This window comes from Blennius ocellaris (assembly GCF_963422515.1).
Source record: "Blennius ocellaris genome assembly, chromosome: 21".
Classification (NCBI taxonomy): domain Eukaryota; kingdom Metazoa; phylum Chordata; class Actinopteri; order Blenniiformes; family Blenniidae; genus Blennius; species Blennius ocellaris.
Genome location: NC_137670.1, coordinates 345,001 through 369,209, shown reverse-complemented (window position 1 = coordinate 369,209; position 24,209 = coordinate 345,001). Strand labels below are relative to the sequence as shown.

Below are 24,209 nucleotides of genomic sequence, written 5' to 3'. Positions count from 1 at the left end.
TCTGGACCCTTTACACTGACGGGCTCTAATCTGGTCTCATCTGGACCCTTTACACTGACGGGCTCTAATCTGGTCTCATCTGGACCCTTTACACTGACGGGCTCTAATCTGGTCTCATCTGGACCCTTCACACTGACGGGCTCTAATCTGGTCTCATCTGGACCCTTTACACTGACGGGCTCTAATCTGGTCTCATCTGGACCCTTTACACTGACGGGCTCTAATCTGGTCTCATCTGGACCCTTTACACTGACGGGCTCTAATCTGGTCTCATCTGGACCCTTCACACTGACGGGCTCTAATCTGGTCTCATCTGGGTTTATTGTGAAGTTTTCTTCTTCTGGAGGAGAGATGATCTGACTCCTCTACTCCTCTGCAGAGGAGTCAGTCAGAGGATTAGAGGAGGAGCAGAGGAGGAGCAGAGGAGGAGGGTTAAAGGAGGAGCAGAGGAGGAGCAGAGGAGTCAGTCAGAGGATTAGAGGAGGAGCAGAGGAGGAGCAGAGGAGGATTAAAGGAGGATTAAAGGAGGAGTAGAGGAGGAGCAGAGGAGGATTAAAGGAGGAGCAGAGGAGGGGTAGAGGAGTCCTCTCAGCACCTCCTCCTCACAGCGGGACTCCTTGTGTTCCTGCAGACGTCCTGGAGGAGGGAGGAGACCCATCCAAGATGGCGGCCGTGGCCCTGGCCGCCTGGCTAGCGCTGGCGCTGGCGGCCGGCGCCGAGCCGTGCGTCATCATCAGCGAGGTGAACGCCGACAACCCGCGGCTGGACACGGGCGAGTTCGTGGAGCTGTACCACACCGGCGGGCGCCGCGCGGCGCTGGACGGCTACACGCTGGTGTTCTACAACGGCAACGGCAACGTGGCCTACAAGGTGCTGGACCTGCGCGGCCACGCCACCGACGAGCGCGGCTTCTTCCTGGTGGGCTCGCTGGACCTGCTGCCCCGCCCCGCCATCCCGCTGCCCCCCAACACCGTCCAGAACGGCCCCCGACGCCGTGGCCCTCTACCACTCCGCCGCCGCGCGGTACGGCGACCGCATGAACGTCACGGCCGTGGGCCTGCTGGACGCCGTGGTCTACACGGCGCGGCGCGGCGGCGGCGCCCAGGTCCTGGCCGAGACGCTGACGCCGGGGGAGGACGCCTTCCTGGAGGACGAGGGCGTCCTGGAGGGGGACGAGTCCATGGAGCGCTGTCTCCTGTCCGAGGACCGCTGGGGCCTCCGGGTGGCGTCTCCGTCGCCGGGGCAACGGAACCTCTGCACCCCGCCGGCCGCCGCCGCCGCCACCATCAACGAGCTGCGGCTGGGCGGCGGCCAGGACCACGGCTTCGTGGAGCTGGCGGGGGCGCCGGACGCCGGGGACCTGGTTCTGGTCCTGTGGGACGGCAGGCTGGACCGGGTCAGCCTCAGTCTGGACCTGGACCTGGACCGGGCCCGGAACGGACTCCTGGCGGTCCACATCGACAAGAACTACATGAAGGGTGGGTGGTTCTGCTGGTCTCCCGGACGGGTTATGACGGGTTCTAGTCGTGCTTCTGACAGATTCTGGTTCTGGTTCTGACGGGTTCTAGTCGTGGTCCTGACAGAACCACAACCAGAACCAGAATCTAACGAGTTGCGGTTCTGGTTCTGACGGGTTCTCCTGGGTCCTCCACAGGGGACCAGTCCGGTGCCGTGGCGGTCTACAGTGGCAGAGCGTCGGACTTCCCGGTTCTCAGTCCACTGAGCCCGGTTCAGCCTCTGGACGCCTTTGTGTTCTCCGGACCTGGAACCAGACCCAGTACCAACCTGACCCAGACCCTGGTCCCGGGCCGGCAGCCCTACCAGCTGAGCAGCAGGTGAGCTGGGTGTACAGGAACCCCTGGGGGCGGAACCTCGACCACTCTGACATCCAATCACCGTGAGGGGGCGGGGCCACAGCAGACACAGAACCTAACATCCAATCACCGTGAGGGGGCGGGGCCACCAGCAGACACAGAACCTAACATCCAATCACCGTGAGGGGGCGGGGCCACAGCAGACACAGAACCTAACATCCAATCACCGTGAGGGGGCGGGGCCACAGCAGACACAGAACCTAACATCCAATCACTGTGAGGGGGCGGGGCCGTTACACAAGGTTCCACACCACGGTGGAGGGTTAGGTGAACCTGGATGAGAGGGTAACTGGGTGAGAGTGTGACTGGATGAGAGGGTGACTGGGTGAGAGAGTGAACCTGGATAAGAGGGTGACTGGATGAGAGGGTGACTGGATGAGAGTGTGACTGGATGAGAGGGTGACTGGGTGAGAGGGTGACTGGATGAGAGTGTGACTGGATGAGAGGGTGACTGGGTGAGAGGGTGACTGGATGAGAGGGTGACTGGATGAGAGTGTGACTGGATGAGAGGGTGACTGGGTGAGAGGGTGACTGGATGAGAGTGTGACTGGATGAGAGGGTGACTGGGTGAGAGGGTGACTGGATGAGAGGGTGACTGGATGAGAGTGTGACTGGATGAGAGGGTGACTGGGTGAGAGGGTGACTGGATGAGAGGGTGACTGGGTGAGAGGGTGACTGGATGAGAGGGTGACTGGGTGAGAGGGTGACTGGATGAGAGGGTGACTGGGTGAGAGAGTGAACCTGGATAAGAGGGTGACTGGATGAGAGGGTGACTGGATGAGAGTGTGACTGGATGAGAGGGTGACTGGGTGAGAGGGTGACTGGATGAGAGGGTGACTGGATGAGAGTGTGACTGGGTGAGAGTGTGACTGGATGAGAGGGTAACTGGGTGAGAGTGTGACTGGGTGAGAGTGTGACTGGATGAGAGGGTGACTGGATGAGAGTGTGACTGGGTGAGAGTGTGACTGGATGAGAGGGTGACTGGATGAGAGTGTGACTGGGTGAGAGTGTGACTGGATGAGAGGGTAACTGGATGAGAGTGTGACTGGGTGAGAGTGTGACTGGATGAGAGGGTGACTGGATGAGAGGGTGACTGGGTGAGAGTGTGACTGGATGAGAGGGTAACTGGATGAGAGTGTGACTGGGTGAGAGTGTGACTGGATGAGAGTGTGACTGGGTGAGAGGGTGACTGGGTGAGAGTGTGACTGGATGAGAGTGTGACTGGGTGAGAGGGTGACTGGATGAGAGGGTGACTGGGTGAGAGGGTGACTGGGTGAGAGTGTGACTGGATGAGAGGGTGACTGGATGAGAGTGTGACTGGGTGAGAGTGTGACTGGATGAGAGGGTGACTGGGTGAGAGAGTGAACCTGGATAAGAGGGTGACTGGATGAGAGGGTGACTGGATGAGAGGGTGACTGGGTGAGAGGGTGACTGGATGAGAGGGTGACTGGGTGAGAGTGTGACTGGATGAGAGGGTAACTGGGTGAGAGTGTGACTGGGTGAGAGTGTGACTGGGTGAGAGGGTGACTGGATGAGAGTGTGACTGGGTGAGAGGGTGACTGGGTGAGAGTGTGACTGGGTGAGAGGGTGAACCATGAGCTCATGAGACTCTCACCCTCAGCTTGAGGGAAGGCGGCTTCCCACTGAGCCGCTGTGGCGTCGCCTCCTGGACCAGAGACCCTGGAACCTTCTGGGAGGCCCCCCAGACCCCCGGGACGCCCAACAACTGCCCCTGGCCCCGGATCTGCCCCCACCCTGCAGGTGAGTCGCTCCTCTACGTCCTCTACACCCCCATGTCCACCTGCTCCACACCAGCAGGGGGCAGTGTGAGCAGAAGCCCTGGCAGCCAATCACTGCGGGGCGTGACGTAGAGCTCCGCCTCCCGTCTGGAGACGCAGCAGTTTGTCGGTGGGCGGAGCTAAATGTAAGAAACCTTTAGAGGCAGAGGAAAGACTTCATACCTGGTGACACCTGGTGGTGGCCTGGTGAACTGCAGTCACTACTGATCAATAATCAATTATCACTTCAATAAGCTTCTCTGTGAGGTGAAGCAAACTTTGTGCTGACCTGTGGGGAGATATATTAATATATTATATTATATTATGTTATATTATATTATATTATATTATATTATATTATATTATATTATATTATATTATATTATGTTATATTATATTATATATATTATATTATATTATATTATATTATATTATATTATATTATATTATATTATGTTATTTTATATTATATATATTATATTATATTATATATATTATATTCTCCTTCAGAGCAGCAGCAGGTCGTTGCTGTTCCTCAGTGGTTGAGAGGAAAAGCAGAAGGAGTCCTGGTGGTTCTGCAGGGTTCTGCCCCGGGCCGTGTTCTCATTCTGCAGCCTGGCTGGGAAGTCCTCAGGCTGCAGAGGAAACAGGCCACGACCTGGGTCTTCCTCTGGTTCTACTGCAGAACCTGGTCTCATGTTTCAACTGGTGGCTCTGGAACCATCGTCTGAGAGAAGAGCGTGAAGAGCGTGAAGAGCGTGAAGAGCGTGGAGAGCGTGGAGAGCGTGAAGAGCGTGGAGAGCGTGGAGAGCGTGGAGAGCGTGAAGAGCGTGGTGAGCGTGGAGAGCGTGAAGAACGTGAAGAACGTGAAGAGCGTGAAGAACGTGAAGAGCGTGAAGAGCGTGGAGAGCGTGGAGAGCGTGAAGAGCGTGGAGAGCCTGACACTGGTCAGGTGCAGAGAAAATAGATCTTTAATTTCAGTAGAACATTTTCGCATTTATAAAACATTTTAGACAGAACAAGCAGAAGATAGTAGGGATACACTTGCACGTTACGGTACGGTCTGTTACGGTACGGTACGTTACATTACGGTACGTTACGTTACGGTACGTTACGGTACGTTACATTACGGTACGTTACGTTACGTTACGGTACGGTACGTTGCGGTATGGTACGTTACGGTACGTTGCGTTGTTGTACGGTATGTTATGGTACGTTGCGTTCCGGTACAGTACGTTACGGTATTGTACGTTACGGTGCGTTGCGTTGCGTTGCGTTGCGGTACGGTACGTTACGTTACGCTACGGTACGGTGCGGTACACTATGGTACGGTACGTTACGGTACGGTGCAATAAGTTATGGTACGTTACGGTGCGTTGCGGTACGGTAATTTACGGTATGTTGCGTTGCGGAACGGTACGGTACGTTACGTTACGTTATGGTACGTTACGGTACGTTGCGGTACGGTACGTTACGGTACGTTACGTTACGGTACGTTACGGTACGTTGCGTTGCGTTGTGGTACGGTACATTGCGGTACGGTACGTTACGGTGCGTTATGGTACGGTGCGGTACGTTATGGTATGGTGCGTTGCGGTACGGTAATTTACGGTACGGTAATTTACGGTACGTTGCGGTACGGTACGGTACGTTACAGTACGTTGCATTGCGTTGTGGTACGGTTCGTTATGGTACGGTACGTTACGGTACGGTACGGTACGTTACAGTACGTTGCATTGCGTTGTGGTACGGTACGGTGCGGTACGGTAATTTACAGTACGTTGCGTTGCGGTACGGTACGTTACGGTACGTTGCGGTACGGTACGTTGCGTTGCGTTACGGTACGTTATGGTACGGTACGTTACGTTACAGTATGTTACGGTACGTTGCGTTGCGTTGTGGTGCGGTACGTTATGGTATGTTACGGTGCGTTGCGGTACGGTGCGGTGTGTTGTGGTACGGTACGTTACGTTACGGTACGTTACGGTACGTTGCGTTGTGGTACGGTGCGTTGCGGTACGGTACGTTACAGTGCGTTGCGTTGTGGTACGTTATGGTACGGTACGTTACGGTACGGTACGGTGCGTTGCGGTACGGTACGTTACAGTACGTTGCGTTGCGTTGTAGTACGTTGTGGTACGGTTCGTTACGGTACGGTGCGGTACAGTACGGTATGGTACGTTACAGTACGTTGCGTTGCGTTGCGTTGTGGTACGGTACGTTGCGTTGCGGTACGGTACGTTACGGTATGTTGCGGTACGTTACGTTGCGTCGCGTTGCGTTTTGGTACGGTACGTTACATTACAGTATGTTACGGTACGTTGCATTGCGTTGTGGTACGGTACGTTATGGTACGTTACGGTCCGGTGCATTACGGTACGGTACGTTACGTTGCGTTGTGGTACGGTATGTTACGGTATGCTACGGTACGTTGCGGTACGTTGCGTTGTGGTACGGTGCGTTGCGGTACGTTACAGTATGTTGCGTTGCGTTGTGGTACGGTACGGTACGTTGCGGTATGTTGCGTTGCGGTACGGTATGCTATGGTACGTTACGGTGCATTGCGGTATGGTACGTTACGTTACGGTACGTTGCGTTGCGGTACGGTATGTTGCAGTACGTTATGGTGCGTTGTGGTACGGTATGTTACGGTACGTTGCGTTGCATTGCGGTACGGTACGTTGCGTTGCGGTACGGTATGTTACAGTACGTTATGGTGCGTTGTGGTACGGTACGTTACGGTACGGTACGTATGGTACATTGCGTTGCGGTACGGTACGTTACGGTACGGTACGTTGCGTTGCGTTAAGGTACATTACGTTATTAACAGTGTCCACAGTCTCGTCTCGTCGTTTAAGAAAACAGAACCCACGTTTCCCATTTCCTTTTTGCAGTCAGTCGTATTTCCCAGAGGAAGTGAGGTTTCCATGGTAACCGTTCCTCCAACCAGCTGCCTTCATTGTTTGAGGCTCAGGCTTTTGCTCCAGAACCGATCAAAAGTTCTGGTGGTTCCGTCACTGGGTGGCCAGACGTTCCACCCAGACAGCAGGAGAACGTCTCCAGAACCTTCTTCTGCTCTCATCAACCCTCAGTCTCATTTCCCACTCCGCCGCTTGGACACAATCCCTGTGAGCAGCTTTGTGTGAAATATTGATGATTCCCCGATGGTTACGTAACGACTCACTGACAATGAACGAGTCTCTGCAGGACAGGGAGTCGTTTGGTTTACTAACCTGCTGCTGATCCAGTTTCAACCAGAAGCAAATTGACTCCCAATCCAAATGAATGATAATGATAATAGTACTGATGATGATGATAATGATAATCCGTCTTATAACAATAATGATAACACTAATGATAATGATAATAATAATAATAATGATAATAATGAAAATAACACTAATGATAATGATAATGATAATAATGATAATAATGATAACAATGATAATGATAATAATGATAATAACACTAATGATAATGATAATAATAATAATGATTATGATAATGATAATAATGATAATAACACTAATGATAATGATACTAATAATAATAATGATAACACTAATGATAATGATAATGATAATAATGATAATAACACTAATGATAATGATGATAAGGATAACACTAATGATCATGATAATGATGATAATTATAATAATATTAATAATAATAATAACACTAATGATAATAATAATGATAATAATGATAACACTAATGATAACACTAATGATAACACTAATGATAATAACACTAATGATTATGATAATGATAATGATAATAACGATAATGATAATGATGATGATGATAATAATGATAATGATGATGATAATGATAATAATGATAACACTAATGATAATGATGATAATGATAAGATAAACGCTGCAGTGGCTCCGTCTGCAGGAACCCTGATCTGATCAGACCCTTCCTCCGTCCCCCAGCGGCCCCGGGGGGCCCCGACTCGCCGCCCCTCCCCCCCTGGGGGAACGGCGACTTCCTGATCAACGAGCTGAACTCGGACTCGCCCGGCGCGGCGGAGGACGGCGAGTACGTGGAGCTGTGGCACCCGTCGGGCCGGCGGGTCTCCCTGCAGGGGGTGTGGCTCCTGCTGTTCGGCGCCCAGGACCGGCGGCCGTACCGCGAGATCAGCCTGAGCGGACACTTCACCACGGCGCGCGGCTACTTCCTGCTGGGCAGCGCCCGGCTGGTCCCGGCGCCGTCGCTACGCCTGCCGCCCAACACCATCCACAACGGGCCGGACGCCGTGGCGCTCTACCGCAGCCCCTCGGGCCCGCCGTCCGCCTCCCAGCGGGGGGTCCCCACCCGGGGCCTGCTGGACGCCGTGGTCTACCGCCAGAGGGGCTCGGACCGGGGGGCCCAGGACCTGAGCCGGATCCTGACCCCGGGCCAGCTGGCCCTGCTGGAGGACCCTGCCGTCCTGCCGGGGGACGAGTCGCTGAGCCGCTGCCGCGGACTCCATCCCGCCGACCTGTCGGCCTTCGCTGTGAGTACACACCGGAAGTACTTCTCTGTGAGTACACACCGGAAGTACTTCTCTGTGAGTACTCACCGGAAGTACTTCTCTGTGAGTACTCACCGGAAGTACTTCTCTGTGAGTACTCACCGGAAGTACTTCTCTGTGAGTACACACCGGAAGTACTTCTCTGTGAGTACACACCGGAAGTACTTCTCTGTGAGTACTCACCGGAAGTACTTCTCTGTGAGTACACACCGGAAGTACTTCTCTGTGAGTACTCACCGGAAGTACTTCTCTGTGAGTACACACCGGAAGTACTTCTTCACCAGCGTCTCAATGCAGGCTGGGACCAGTGACCACATCCCGGGTCCTGGTTCTACCACAAATACTACCATGAACACTACCATGAATACTACCATGAATTCTACCATGAATGCTCTATAGTAGTATTATACTAGGAGCAGGACAGAACCGGTTCAGAACCAAACACTGAGTTTCTGGTCCACTTGAAGTGTAACTAGTGTATTTGATGGAAGTAAAGTATGAAGTACTTGTTTCTGGTCTGGTCCTCCTGGTCCTCCTGGTCCCCCAGGTCCTCCTGGTCCTCCAGGAACCAGAAGCGCCCCCAGGTGTCCAGCCCCTGAGTCCAGGGATCAGCAGTGAAGCTCTAATGAGTGTAACTTCTTTCTCCGCTGTGATTGGCTGAAGGTGGCTCCGCCCACCCCCCTGAGGGAGAACAGCTGCCCCCGCCCCCCCCCGCCCCCGGAGGGCGTGCTCCTCAGCGAGGTGGCCAGCGGCCTGTGGACCAACCACAGCCAGCAGGGGGCCTTCGTGGAGCTGCTGGGCCCCCCCCCAGACGGACCTGCGGGGCCTGGTCCTGGTGGTTCTGGACCAGGAGGGCAGTGGGGGGGTCCTGGCTCTGCCCCTGACCGGGTCCATCCAGGCCCACGGGTTCTACGTGGTTGGAAACGTGTCCAGGGCAGGTAAGGACGACGGGACAGCAGGGGGGGTGTGTTCCTAGACTGGTTGTCTCACCCCCCCCCCCCCCCCCCCCCCACAGACCAGGCCTTCCCAGACGGCGCCGCCATACCGCTGCGCGGCGCCGTGCTCCTCTGCTACGACCTGTTCAGCGTCTGCAGAGCCGCCGCCCTCAACAACTCCAGCCTCAGGGACCTGCTGGTCTTCAGCCACCACCAGCAGCTGCTGTCCCCCCTGGCCGCCACCGGGGGGCGCCAGGTGGTCCCGGCGCCCAGGTGACCTCACACTGCACCTCCTCCAATCACAGTCAGTGGTCCCGGCGCCCAGGTGACCTCACAGCACTTCCTCCAATCACAGTCAGAGACAATCACAGTCACAATCGTCTTTATCGTCATTGTAACAGGTACAACGAAATTACATAGAACGTTTGGGGGAAAGAAGGACAACACGATGTGGGGGGGGTTAAGGGGGGAGGGGGGGGATTACAGACTGAGCTGGGGAGGGTGGGGGGGGGGCACAGCCATGACTCCCCCCACAGCCGAAGGGGGATCTTGAAACAGTCTCCGTACGTCCGTACATTCGAACGTTTCTACCTATATCTCGGCAACCCCTGGGCCCACAGTGACCAAACTTCACATGTGGATACATCTCAGAGGGGGAAGGGATACTATGGTGACCTTGACCTAATTTGCATATTAAGTAGGTCACAGGGTCACGAAGTGCTTAAAAACACATTTTGGGCTCTGGAGGCCTAGGCTTTTGAGCTAGGGCTCTGAAATTTTATACACACATGATACACACTCCAGGGATAACCTCCAGTACACCAAGTGACCTGACCTTGACCTTGAAGATTGACAGGGTCTGAAGTTTGCTCGTCATGGTTGCACAATACATGTATTTTCATAGAAACATTTCTCCTCATTTCTCAGCAGTTCCTGGGCCCACAGTCACCAAACTTCACACATGGACACTCCACCTGGGGAGAAGGGGCACCATGGTGACCAGGACCTAATTTGCATATCAGGTCACAGGGTCACTAAGTGCATAAAAACACCTTTTGGGCTCTGGAGACGTATTTTGACATAGCTTATGAAGAAGACCTTTCAGATTCTACATAATGATCTACTAGGACCCATGGAACACCCTCTAGTGTACCAAGTGTGCTGCCTTAGAGCTGCTTTGTGAGAAAATATAAAGCCCTCCGGCGGGGGATTAGCCCAGCAACGGCCTTCTTGTTGTTGTTATTATTGTTATGAATATGAATGATAATAAACAAAAAATCTGCTGTTTGAAATCAAATATATAATAAACAGTATTTTTACCTAAATACTTCTTAGATATTGTTTTGAACATGTCTTGTAATTCCAATGTAAGGTCGGTGGAGGACGGCCCCGTGTCCCTCAGCCGCTGTTTGTGTTGTGAGGTGAGAAGCCCCGCCTCCTGGACTAGCTCCTCCCCCACGCCGCACGCCACCAACCTCTGTCCAAGCTCCGCCTACTCCAGCCAGATTGACCTCTGTCTCGGGCCGCTGTCCAAAGACTGGAGGGACTCGTCCTCAGGTGAGACGGCTCTTAACTCAACACACCGTATCGTCTGATAGAAGTATCGTCTGATAGAAGTATCGTCTAATAGAAGTATCGTCTGATAGAAGTATCGTCTGATAGAAGTATCATCTAATAGAAGTATCATCTAATAGAAGTATCGTCTGATAGAAGTATCGTCTAATAGAAGTATCGTCTGATAGAAGTATCGTCTAATAGAAGTATCGTCTGATAGAAGTATCGTCTAATAGAAGTATCGTCTGATAGAAGTATCGTCTAATAGAAGTATCGTCTGATAGAAGTATCATCTAATAGAAGTATCATCTAATAGAAGTATCGTCTGATAGAAGTATCATCTAATAGAAGTATCGTCTAATAGAAGTATCGTCTGATAGAAGTATCGTCTGATAGAAGTATCATCTAATAGAAGTATCATCTAATAGAAGTATCGTCTAATAGAAGTATCGTCTGATAGAAGTATCATCTAATAGAAGTATCGTCTGATAGAAGTATCGTCTAATAGAAGTATCGTCTGATAGAAGTATCATCTAATAGAAGTATCGTCTGATAGAAGTATCATCCAGCAGTAATCCTGTTCATGTGTCTCAGACTGCAGTGGCCAGGTGGACGGACGGAGGGACGGCCAGGTGGACGGACAGAGGGACAGCGGGAGGGACGGCTGGAGGGACGGACAGAGGGACGGCCAGGTGGCCGACTACCTGGAGCAGAAGTGTCGCTGCGGCATCTCGCCATTGGCTCTCCGTGGTGAGACGACCTCATGTCTCGCCATGGCTATGATCACATACATGTGCTGGGGACATTGGGGGCGGAGTTAGGGGAGGAGCTAGGGGAGGGGCTAAGGGAGGAGTTAGGGGCGGGGTTAGGGGAGGATTTGGGGGAGGGGTTAGGGGAGGAGAGACCTGAAGGCAGAACAAACGGCTTCAGTACCACGACAATCATTCCTGCCTCTGCTTTGATCTTTTCTCCGCTGGAAATAATCCCACTTTCATAATCCCACTTTTATAATCCCACCTTTATTATCCCACCTTCATAATCCCACCTTCATAATCCCACCTTCATAATCCCACCTTTATAACCCCACCTTCATAATCCTACGTTTATAATCCCACTTTTATAATCCCACCTTCATAATCCCACTTTTACAATCCTACGTTTATAATCCCACCTTCATCGTGCGTTGTTTGTTGTGACCACGATATTAAACATGGCCGCCGACACTCGGGTGTTTTGTAGCGACGGTCAAATGAAGCCTTCTGGGTCCTGGAAGGTTTTCAACTCCGCCGTCTTTGGTGCCACCTGGTGGCCAAACGTGTGACGTGCAGCCGGAAGGAGCAGCTCCGTCATGGACATTTGAAGCGACTGTCACGTGTCACATGACTGTTTAGTCTGACGTCAGGCTGTGGCGGCGCGGCGGCGCGGCGAACACATCCTGGGTGAAGGAATTAATAATGTGACGTTCATTTGAGGAAGAAATAATGAAGTCTAGTATCGGTGTTCTGGTATCGTATCAGTGTTCTGGTATAGGTGTTCTAGTATTGTATCGGTGTTCTGGTATAGGTGTTCTAGTATTGTATCGGTGTTCTGGTATCAGTGTTCTGGTATCGGTGTTCTACTATCGGTGTTCTAGTATCGGTGTTCTAATATCAGTGTTCACGTGTCTGTGTTCTAGTATCGGTGTTCTAGTATCGGTGTTCTAGTATCGGTATCTGTGTTCTACTATCGGTGTTCTACTATCGGTGTTCTAGTATCTGTGTTCTAGTATCTGTGTTCTAGTATCAGTGTTCTAGTATCGGTATCGGTGTTCTAGTATCGGTATCGGTGTTCTAGTATCGGTATCGGTGTTCTAGTATCGGTGTTCTCGTATCGGTGTTCTAGTATCGGTATCTGTGTTCTACTATCGGTGTTCTAGTATCTGTGTTCTCGTATCAGTGTTCTAGTATCAGTGTTCTAGTATCGGTATCGGTGTTCTAGTATCGGTATCGGTGTTCTAGTATCGGTATTGGTGTTCTAGTATCGGTATCAGTGTTCTAGCATCGGTATCGGTGTTTTAGTATCAGTGTTCTAGAATCGGTATCGGTGTTCTAGCATCGGTGTTCTAGTATCGGTGTTCTAGTATCGGCTGCTGGTGGATGTTTGATGCTTGTAATAGATAGAAAATGTATTCTAGATCAAAATGACGGCTTCAAACCGACGACCACCAGTATTTGGACGTCTGTCCTTCACACTCAGACCTTCATCATCTTCAGACCTTCCTCATCTTCACTCAGTTTTCAAAACAAACCAAGACGTTGCATCAGCAGAACTTCCGTCTCGTCTCGTCTTCAGGGACAAACGTCTCCTGTGAGTCCGGCTGGCTGCGGGTGTGGGGACACGTCCTGGCGCTGTCCCGCCACCAGAGGACGCTCATCGCCCAGACCTGGCGCCGCAACGGCTCGTCCACTGAGGGGGGGGTCTGCCCGCCCCTCACCGCCGGCCGCTACGCTAGCACAGGTTAGCCCTGCACACACACACACACACACACACACACACACACACACACACACACACACACACACACACACACACACACACACACACACACACACACATGGTGAGTGTTTCCTGGACACATCCTGCAGCAGTTTAATTAAGAGTAAAAGAGTTTAACATTAAAAGAGTTTAAGAGTAAAAGAGTTTAACATTAAAAGAGTTTCAGAGTAAAAGAGTTTAACATTAAAAGAGTTTCAGAGTAAAAGCGTTTCAGAGTAAAAGCGTTTCAGAGTAAAAGAGTTTAACATTAAAAGAGTTTCACAGTAAAAGCGTTTCAGAGTAAAAGCGTTTCAGAGTAAAAGAGTTTAACATTAAAAGAGTTTCAGAGTAAAAGAGTTTCAGAGTAAAAGCGTTTCAGAGTAAAAGCGTTCCTCCTCTGCAGCCTCGGTTCTCGGGTTCCACCTCGGCCTCGTCGCCGTCGTTCTGCTGCTTCTGTTCCTCGTCGCTGCTCTGGTCTCTTTCTTCTACCGGAGGAGGTGAGTCGTTCTGCAGACCACACCAGACCAGACGGGACCAGACCAGACGGGACCAGACCAGACCACACCAGACCAGATGGGACCAGACCAGACGGGACGGGACGAGACCACACCAGACCAGATGGGACCAGACCAGACGGGACGGGACGGGATGAGACCAGACCAGACCAGACGGGACGAGACCACACCAGACCAGACGGGACGAGACTAGACCAGACCAGACCAGATGGGACCAGACCAGACGGGACGGGACGAGACCAAACCAGACCAGACGGGACGAGACCAGACCACACCAGACCAGACGGGACGAGACCAGACGGGACGGGACGAGACCAAACCAGACCAGACGGGACGAGACCAGACCAGACGGGACCAGACCAGACGGGACGGGACGAGACCAAACCAGACCAGACGGGACGAGATCAGACCAGACCAGACCAGATGGGACGAGACCAGACCAGACCAGACGACACGATGAGACAAGACAATGAGACGAGACGATGAGATGAGACGAGGGGACGAGACAACGAGATGAGACGAGACGACGAGACAAGACGAGATGAGACCGGACCAGACCAGACCAGACCAGACCAGACGGGACACGACGAGGGGACGAGACGAAACAAGGAGACGAGACCAGACGAGACCAGACGAGATGAGACCTGACGAGGGGACGAGACGAGACCAGACGACACGACGAGACGACACGACGAGACGACACGACGAGACGAGACAATGAGACGAGACCAGACGACGAGACCAGACGACGAGATGAGACGAGACAACGAGACAAGATGACCAGACGACGAGACCAGACCAGACCAGACCAGACGACGAGGGGACGAGATGAGACGAGACGAGATGAGACCAGACGAGACGACGAGGGGACGAGACGACGAGGGGACGAGACGAGACAACGAGGGGACGAGATGAGACCAGACCAGACGACGAGACGAGACGAGACGAAGGGACGAGACAACGAGGGGACGAGACGAGACGAGACGGGACGGGACGAGACGATGAGACGTGACGACGAGACGTGATGACGTGATGAGACAAGGAGACGTGACGACGTGATTAGACGAGACGAGACGAGACGAGACATGACGAGGAGACGAGACGATGAGACGACGTGATGAGACGAGACACTCCGTACTTGTATGCAGTGGGTTTTACACAGTGTGTACTTGTACACACAGTGTACAAGTACACACTGTGTATGAGTAAGTAGTGTGTACTTGTACACAGTGAGTGTTGTACACAGTGAGTTGTACACAGTGTGTACTTGTACGCAGTGAGTGTTGTACACAGTGTGTACTTGTACGCAGTGAATTGTACGTAGTGCGTACTTGTACACAGTGTACAAGTACACACGTGTATGAGTATGCAGTGTGTACTTGTAGACAGTGAGTGTTGTACGCAGTGAGTGTTGTACGCAGTGTGTACTTGTACACAGTGAGTTGTCCTCCCGTCCCCAGGCGTCCTCTGGACTACTCCACCATGGAGCTGAACGAACACGCTGAGGGACTGACGGACCTCTGAGGACGAGGACGAGGACGTCTCTGCTGGTGGACTCTGGCGCCACCAAGTGTCCTTCTGTGTCTCTGGAACGTCTCTTCCTCTTCATCATGTGGTTTCCTGTTGCCTCCAGTGGCCCCGCCCCCTTTTACTGCCACCTGGACTCACCTTTCTGTAAAGACGCTTCAGGTGTGTGCAGCTCCACCTGCTGCTCCACCTGCTGCTCCACCCTCTCTCACAACCTTTCATCACCATCGTCTCACTTTGCTTCCCGATTGGCCTCCAGCGTTGAAGCGCTCCACTTCAGACTCCGCCCTCCACACCAGACTCCGCCCTCCACATCAGACTCCGCCCACTTTTAAAATGTGAATCTTGTTGACTTGTATTGTGTCTTTAACCTGACGTGTGTTTGCTTGAAGCAAACTGTTTACATGTTTGATTGAAAAACAAGTGAGACTGATTGATTGGTGTCGTTTTATCTTTAGGGTCCATCGTTTTGTCTTTAGGGTCCATCGTTTTGTCTTTAGGGTCCATCGTTTTGTCTTTAGGGTCCATCGTTTTGTCTTTAGGGTCCATCATTTTGTCTTTAGGGTCCATCGTTTTATCTTTAGGGTCCATCGTTTTGTCTTTAGGGTCCATCGTTTTATCTTTAGGGTCCATCGTTTTGTCTTTAGGGTCCATCGTTTTGTCTTTAGGGTCCATCGTTTTATCTTTAGGGTCCCTCGTTTTGTCTTTAGGGTCCATCGTTTTGTCTTTAGGGTCCATCGTTTTATCTTTAGGGTCCATCGTTTTATCTTTAGGGTCCATCGTTTTGTCTTTAGGGTCCGTCGTTTTGTCTTTAGGGTCCGTCGTTTTATCTTTAGGGTCCGTCGTTTTATCTTTAGGGTCCGTCGTTTTATCTTTAGGGTCCGTCGTTTTATCTTTAGGGTCCCTCGTTTTGTCTTTAGGGTCCATCGTTTTATCTTTAGGGTCCATCGTTTTGTCTTTAGGGTCCATCGTTTTGTCTTTAGGGTCCATCGTTTTATCTTTAGGGTCCATCGTTTTGTCTTTAGGGTCCATCGTTTTGTCTTTAGGGTCCATCGTTTTGTCTTTAGGGTCCATCGTTTTATCTTTAGGGTCCATCGTTTTGTCTTTAGGGTCCATCGTTTTGTCTTTAGGGTCCATCGTTTTATCTTTAGGGTCCATCGTTTTATCTTTGGGGTCCATCGTTTTGTCTTTGGGGTCCATCGTTTTGTCTTTAGGGTCCATCGTTTTATCTTTAGGGTCCATCGTTTTGTCTTTAGGGTCCATCGTTTTGTCTTTAGGGTCCATCGTTTTGTCTTTAGGGTCCATCGTTTTGTCTTTAGGGTCCATCGTTTTGTCTTTAGGGTCCATCGTTTTGTCTTTAGGGTCCATCGTTTTGTCTTTAGGGTCCATCGTTTTATCTTTAGGGTCCATCGTTTTGTCTTTAGGGTCCATCGTTTTGTCTTTAGGGTCCATCGTTTTGTCTTTAGGGTCCATCGTTTTGTCTTTAGGGTCCGTCCACACGACAAAACAAACCATCTTCTTTCTCCCCAGTCTTCTCCAAACACCTCCGTCCACACGTCACTATGAACTCGTCTCTATGAGGGGGGGGGGGGGGGTGGGGGGGGGATTACCTCATCTTTTTTCCACAGATGGTCTTTATTTGGTGTGGACAACAGGCCAGAAACATGGTTTAGGAGAACCAGGTTCCTGGTCTGTGGCCTCGTCTCTGGACTCGTCCCTGATCAACTGAAGTCAGAAAATATCAGCGTTCCAAGTAAATGTGTGTTTGAATGGATTTTTTTTTAATGTGATGTTGATGAGAGAAGAACCTCCACAGTGCAGAACCTCCACAGTGAAGAACCTCCACAGTGCAGAACCTCCACAGTGCAGAACCTCCACAGTGCAGAACCTCCACAGTGCAGAACCACTGGCAGCAGAACCTTCAGGAAGTGGATTTATCAGAATAAGAGCCTTTAATTCAGTTAGTGAATGTTACTTATCTAATTCCTCGTAGTGTAAAGCTGTTCTGAGTTTCAGTGTTGAGGTTCTGCAGCGTCTCACCACAGTGAGGTGAACCTGCCAGCTGCACACAGGAAGTGGAGGACGAGACAGGAAGTGGAGGAGAAGACAGGAAGTGGAGGACGAGACAGGAAGGAGCTGCAGCATCAGAAGACTCTTCAGTAACTGTAACTTCCAGTGACTCGTCACAATCAACCTGAATCGTCTGCATGGAAAACGAGCCTCCGTCCTCTGGAGGACGAGTCCTGGAGGACGAGTCCTGGAGGACCTGAAGGAACCTGGACGGAGACGTTGGACCAGATTATTCAATGTGAGTCTGAAACTTTGTCTCTGCTTGATGGACGGAAGGATGGACGTCCTCGTCTCTGCTGCTTCTCTAGACTGACGGAAGGTTGGAGAGGGGGAGGAGGTGGGGGAGGTGGAGGAGATGTAGAGGAGGTGGAGGAGGTAGAGGAGGTGTGGAGGAGGTGGAGGAGGTAGAGGAGGTGGAGGAGGTGTAGAGGAGGTGTAGAGGAGGTGGGGGAGGTGTAGAGGAGGTGGGGGAGGTGTAGAGGAGGTGTGGGGGATGTAGAGGAGGTGGGGGAGGTGGAGGAGGTGTAGAGGAGGTGGAGGAGGTGTAGAGGAGGTGGGGGAGGTGGAGGAGGTGTAGAGGAGGTGGGGGAGGTGTAGGGGAGGTGGAGGAGGTGTAGAGGAGGTGGGGGGTGTGGAGGAGGTGTAGAGGAGGTGTGGAGGAGGTGTAGAGGAGGTGTAGAGGAGGTGTAGAGGAGGTGGAGGAGGTGGGGGAGGTGGAGGAGGTAGAGGAGGTGGGGGAGGTGTAGAGGAGGTGGGGGAGGTGTAGAGGAGGTGTGGGGGAGGTGGAGGAGGTGTGGAGGAGATGTAGAGGAGGTGGGGGAGGTGGAGGAGGTGTAGAGGAGGTGGAGGAGGTGTAGAGGAGGTGGAGGAGGTGTAGAGGAGGTGGGGGGTGTGGAGGAGGTGTAGAGGAGGTGTGGAGGAGGTGTGGAGGAGGTGTAGAGGAGGTGGAGAGGAGGTGTAGAGGAGGTGGAGGAGGTGTGGAGGAGGTGTAGAGGAGGTGGGGGGTGTGGAGGAGGTGTAGAGGAGGTGTGGAGGAGGTGTAGAGGAGGTGGGGGGTGTGGAGGAGGTGTAGAGGAGGTGTGGAGGAGGTGTAGAGGAGGTGTAGAGGAGGTGGAGGAGGTGTAGAGGAGGTGGGGGGTGTAGAGGAGGTGTAGAGGAGGTGTGGAGGAGGTGTGGGGGATGTAGAGGAGGTGGGGGAGGTGGAGGAGGTGTAGAGGAGGTGGAGGAGGTGTAGAGGAGGTGGGGGAGGTGGAGGAGGTGTAGAGGAGGTGTGGAGGAGGTGTAGAGGAGGTGGAGGAGGTGTAGAGGAGGTGGGGGGTGTGGAGGAGGTGTAGAGGAGGTGTAGAGGAGGTGGGGGGTGTAGAGGAGGTGTAGAGGAGGTGTGGAGGAGGTGTAGAGGAGGTGGAGGAGGTGTAGAGGAGGTGGAGGAGGTTCCCTGCTGGAGGAGGTGAACTGACCTGGTGCTCATCAGCAAACCACACAGGAAGACCTGAACCTCAAACCCTGAGCAGGTCTGAACCTGGAACCGTTCCAGCAGCTCCTCCTCGTCACTCTGGGGGGGCGCTGTACACTAGTACTCTGTGTAGTATCGGTCCAACACTAGTACTTTGTGTAGTGTCGGTCCAACACTAGTACTCTGTGTAGTATCGGTCCAACACTAGTACTCTGTGTAGTGTCGGTCCAACACTAGTACTCTGTGTAGTATCGGTCCAACACTAGTACTCTGTGTAGTGTCGGTCCAACACTAGTACTTTGTGTAGTGTCGGTCCAACACTAGTACTCTGTGTAGTATCGGTCCAACACTAGTACTTTGTGTAGTGTCGGTCCAACACTAGTACTCTGTGTAGTATCGGTCCAACACTAGTACTCTGTGTAGTATCGGTCCAACACTAGTACTTTGTGTAGTGTCGGTCCAACACTAGTACTCTGTGTAGTATCGGTCCAACACTAGTACTTTGTGTAGTGTCGGTCCAACACTAGTACTCTGTGTAGTATCGGTCCAACACTAGTACTCTGTGTAGTGTCGGTCCAACACTAGTACTCTGTGTAGTATCGGTCCAACACTAGTACTCTGTGTAGTGTCGGTCCAACACTAGTACTTTGTGTAGTGTCGGTCCAACACTAGTACTCTGTGTAGTATCGGTCCAACACTAGTACTTTGTGTAGTGTCGGTCCAACACTAGTACTCTGTGTAGTATCGGTCCAACACTAGTACTCTGTGTAGTATCGGTCCAACACTAGTACTCTGTGTAGTGTCGGTCCAACACTAGTACTCTGTGTAGTATCGGTCCAACACTAGTACTCTGTGTAGTATCGGTCCAACACTAGTACTCTGTGTAGTGTCGGTCCAACACTAGTACTCTGTGTAGTGTCGGTCCAACACTAGTACTCTGTGTAGTATCGGTCCAACACTAGTACTCTGTGCAGTGTCGGTCCAACACTAGTACTCTGTGTAGTGTCGGTCCAACACTAGTACTCTGTGTAGTGTCGGTCCAACACTAGTACTCTGTGTAGTGTCGGTCCAACACTAGTACTCTGTGTAGTATCGGTCCAACACTAGTACTCTGTGTAGTGTCGGTCCAACACTAGTACTCTGTGTAGTATCGGTCCAGTACTAGTGGAAGGTTGTCTGCCTGTGAGGAAGAGATCATTTGCTCTGGCGGGTCACTTCCTGTGCTTCCAGCTGGAACATCTCGAACAGCTAGAACATCGAGAACCTCTAGAACCTCTAGAACATCTAAAATGACGAGACCATCTAGAACCTCTAGAGCACACGTGTCGAATTCCGGTCCTGGAGGTCCGCAGCCCTGCAGGTTCTCCACGTCTCCCTGCTTCCACACAGCTGATGGCAACGAGCAGCAGGTTCTCTGGCTTTGTGCTGAAGGTGGTGAAGAACCATCAGGACATTCAGGGGAGGAGACCTGGAAAACCTGCAGAGCTTCGGCCCTCCAGGATCTGAGTTTGACACCCCTGCTCTAGAACATCAAGAACCTGTAGAACTTCTAGAACATCTAAAATGACAAGACCATCTAGAACATCTAGAATGATGAGAACCTCTAGAAGGTCCCGGCGTGACGCCGCAGAGCGAAGCAGCAGAACGGCAGCCTGAAGCAGGAAACTTCCTGTCGACCTCCAAACACCAAAGTGAAGGAACAAAGTGAACTGAAGAAGCTTTGATGTTTTAATATCGTCTGAAAGTAGAAAAAACTAAAGTTCAGCTCAGGTCTGGATTTTACTGAAGTACTACTTTGATTACTTTAACTTGATTTGTTCTTTCCTGGTTTTTATGAGAAAAAAGAAAAAGACCCGCTAACGAGATTATTTCTGGATATTTATTGGCAAAACTTAATAACAGAGTTTATTTTTAACTCAATAAATTTAACAGCAAATTTATCTAAACAGAGTTTTATTTCTCTTCTGAAACACGAGAATGAACAAATACATTTAAAATGTAAATAAAACGCAACTAATAACTTGATTTTTCCATCTGACTTTTTAAGGCAACATATCCAACAAACAAACAAACAAACAAACAAACACATTTTCAAAGGATTATTTTTGAGTTATTTCAATCAAGAAAGTACAACAACAACAACAACAACAACAACAACAACAACAACCTGTATCTGATCAAACAAACTGGTGAAACTTCACAGTTTTTCACTGTTCAGTTAAAAACGTCTCTATTCTGCTGATTCAGCAGAAACGAGTGAACGAGTGAATCTTCGTCTGGTTTCTGATGCCGGAGAATCGAAACTTCAACGATCTTCAGTGATTCTTGGATTAATTTGCAGAAACGCTTCAGGTTTGATCAAACATGTTTTCATGAACCTGCACCAGGAAGACGTGGCAGGAGGTGGACAGACTGCCCCCTCCTGGAGACAGACTGCCCCCTGCTGGAGACAGCCTGCCCCCTGCTGGAGGAAACCCTCCTGCAGACAGACTGCCCCCTGCTGGAGACAGACTGCCCCCTGCTGGAGGAAACCCTCCTGCAGACAGACTGCCCCCTCCTGGAGACAGACTGCCCCCTGCTGGTGGAATTCCTCCTGGAGACAGTACAGACTGCCCCCTGCTGGAGGAAACCCTACTGGAGACAGTACAGACTGCCCCCTGCTGGAGGAATTCCTCCTGGGGACAGACTGCCCCCTGCTGGGGACAGACTGCCCCCTGCTGGAGACAGACTGCCCCCTCCTGCAGACAGACTGCCCCCTGCCAGAGGAAACCCTGCTGGAGACAGACTGCCCCCTCCTGGAGGTTCACTGGTTCTGCCGCAGGTCTACGTAGTTCCCCGGCCGGCCCACGTAGCAGGCGGGGTGCAGCGGGAAGGCGAAGCGGTGGTGGAAGGTGTAGAGGGGGGTCAGCTGGTTCCCTGACACCATGTAGAAGGAGAGACTTCCAGCAGGCCAATCCAGGAACACAGCGATGCGGGTGCAGCCGGGGGGGCGGAGCCTCTCCCAGCGCCTCCCACAATGCAGGGCCAGGAGTTTAGTGGATGAGCTTGGATGAAGAGACTGACCAAGACTGAAGGAGTCTGGATTAAATCCCACCACACTCTTCACATCTCTTCTTTGGATTCTCTCGTAGGCCACTCCCACGAAGACGGCCTCGCTGGCGCTAGCGCTCCACGCCACCTCCCAGTAGCTGCGGCGCGTCAAGGCCTCCACACACATGAACTGCTTTCTGGGAAACCTCCTGGGGTTTTCAGGGTAGGACTCCCCACCCCCGTTCTGGATCTTCTGGTTTCCCTCAGACAGATGAAGACCGTTGCTCAGGGTGTCTCGGTCCACGCTGAGCTGGCAGGTGTCTGACGGAGAGACCAGGACATCGGTTAGTTTCTGCCGGAGACCAGAGACCAGAGACCAGAGACCAGAGACCCTTTATTGGTTTAATCTCAGCCTGGATCCCAACCTGGACTCACAACACCTTGATCTCCAACAACATCACATGAAAACACAACTTACACCACATCAGGTCTTCTTTGTCGGTGGTTTCCTCCGCCGTCACGTCCTTCAAAGTAAAGTCTTCAGTGACCTTGATGGCGTCCTTGTAGTGGTAGATCGTGGCTCCGGCGTGCTCGTGGTTGTTGATGGCCGCCACCAGGAAGCCATAGCTCTTGTTCTTCAGGTTGTTGGCAAGTTGGGAGAAGGTTCTGGCTTTCCCTCTGATTCTGGTAAAGACCTGGTCTGAGTAGAACCACGGGACGCCGTTGGAGCTCCCACACTGAGGTGCATCCAGGTACTGAGCCATGGCGTCAAGGCCCGGGTCCCGGTTCTCCAACGAGGTGAAAACGAAGCACAGGGTGTGTTGAACTCCTGGCCGGAGAACTTCTCGATCCAGCTCCGACTGATTGTGGACGACCTTCACGCCCTCCACGAGGCCCACACAGGACCCCATGACGTTGATCTCTCTCTCTTTGGCCTCCAGCCACTTCAGGAGGTTTTCCCGACTGAATGGAGACGCAGCTCTGCCGTCCAGCAGGCGTCTCAAGGAGCTCTCGTCCTCTTTGTCCTCCCGGATGGAGGGAAGCTCCTTCTGCACCTGCTTCTGCAGATTAGAAGTGTAGTAACTGCAGAGCTTCTGGAACCGCCGAAGGTCTTGTTGAATCCGTGGGAAAGCTTCTGCCACGCCGTCGACCAGAGCGTCGTTGCACCTGGTCGCCATCAGATTCACGTCTTCCAGGGCTTCTTCCAGTTTCCTCACCAGACTGAGGCTGAGCTCCGTCAGAACGCTGGGAGCTTTAGGAGACAGGTTCTTCAGCGGCATCAGCCAGACCTTCACCGGGACGGTTTTCTCTCCGCGTTCCCCCAGCAGCTTGGGCAGTTCCACGTAGGCCTTCACTGCTTCTTCAAACGTGGTGGGGTTCCTGGGAAGGTTGAGGTCCCCGTAGAACTTACAGGAGAACTTCTGAACCAGGGCTTTTTCCTGGTCGGTGAGCTGGATCTGGGCTTTGCCCTCCACACTGAAGGTGGGGATCTTCTTGATCACGGCTTCCATGCCGCCACGGATCTCTTGGACGCTGCTGGCGTCTAACTTCTGGCTGTCGAACACGAAGAAGGCGTCTGCGCCGTACAGGATGCCGGTGACCACGTGAGTGGCAGAGCTTCTCTCCATCAGACCTTCATCTGCACTCAGACCAGTCACCGTCAGCTGCTTGAAGATGGTGGTCGCTTTATACTGAAAGGTCACTCTGCTCTGGTGGAGGAACGTCTTCCGGTCCGTCAGGTACTTGGCAGATCCTCCCACCTCGATCAGACCTCCCAGGAAACTGGCTTTGACCGACGCGTCCACGTCCAGGAGGGACGACTTGGACTGGGTGGAGTCGGACGCAGAGATGTGGAAGGCGCTGCTGCGCTGCAGGTTCTCCACCGTGTTCTCCTGCAGGCTGGGGCCGTCCCACAAGCGGAACCCTGCAGGGAAACCGCATGGTTGGAACAGGCACCGTTCTGCTGCCGCGCATTCATGCAGTAATCCAGCTGTGTCAGCAAACCACTTCCTGTCTGGTGCTTTCATAAATATTCAACATTAACAAGACGAGTGCAGAAAATATGAAACTACAACTCATCTGCTAACAAAGGAAATGTTTATATATAGTTACATTTCTTGCAATTCTTGATTTATGACCTAAAAACAATCAGTATGAACACAACTTCTGTCAACCAACCATACATGTGAATAGGTATTAAATATGTGAGTATATTTACCAATGAACAGTATACGTAAAATAAATACACCAAAGAATGCTGCGACCAATATATAGAGTAAAAAGTACAACATTTTCCAGTATATCAGGGTATTAAGAATACATACACTAAGAAACACCAATACTTCTACTGGTTTGTCCTGATTAAATATACTCCACTTGTCCCACAATATTTACCATTATACACAAATTATATACAGTAGTCTGACTACATTTACCAATA

General features: G+C 51.8%; 2 protein-coding genes across 2 annotated transcripts in view; one reads left to right on the top strand and one right to left on the bottom strand.

Annotated features, from left to right (window-relative positions):
- Window positions 1-663: 663 nt before the first annotated feature.
- Window positions 664-13,161, top strand: LOC308145471 (uncharacterized protein; the record flags this gene model as incomplete). The annotated part of the gene is made up of 10 exons (XM_080516926.1): window positions 664-788; window positions 871-1,478; window positions 1,655-1,835; window positions 3,496-3,635; window positions 7,591-8,153; window positions 8,835-9,000; window positions 9,187-9,379; window positions 10,479-10,663; window positions 11,255-11,410; window positions 12,992-13,161. 10 exons carry the CDS (start codon window positions 664-666, stop codon window positions 13,159-13,161), a joined length of 2,487 nt encoding a protein of 828 aa, XP_080373052.1.
- An 8,381-nt stretch (window positions 13,162-21,542) lies between these two features.
- Window positions 21,543-24,209, bottom strand: part of LOC308145470 (stonustoxin subunit alpha-like) — a gene marked incomplete at both ends in the record, with an annotated part of 3,362 nt that continues 695 nt past the window's right edge. The window contains 2 exons of the mRNA XM_080516925.1: window positions 21,543-22,090; window positions 22,248-23,693. Coding sequence (XP_080373051.1) covers window positions 21,543-22,090; window positions 22,248-23,693 — 1,994 coding nt within the window. The remainder of the gene's footprint in view (window positions 22,091-22,247; window positions 23,694-24,209) is intronic.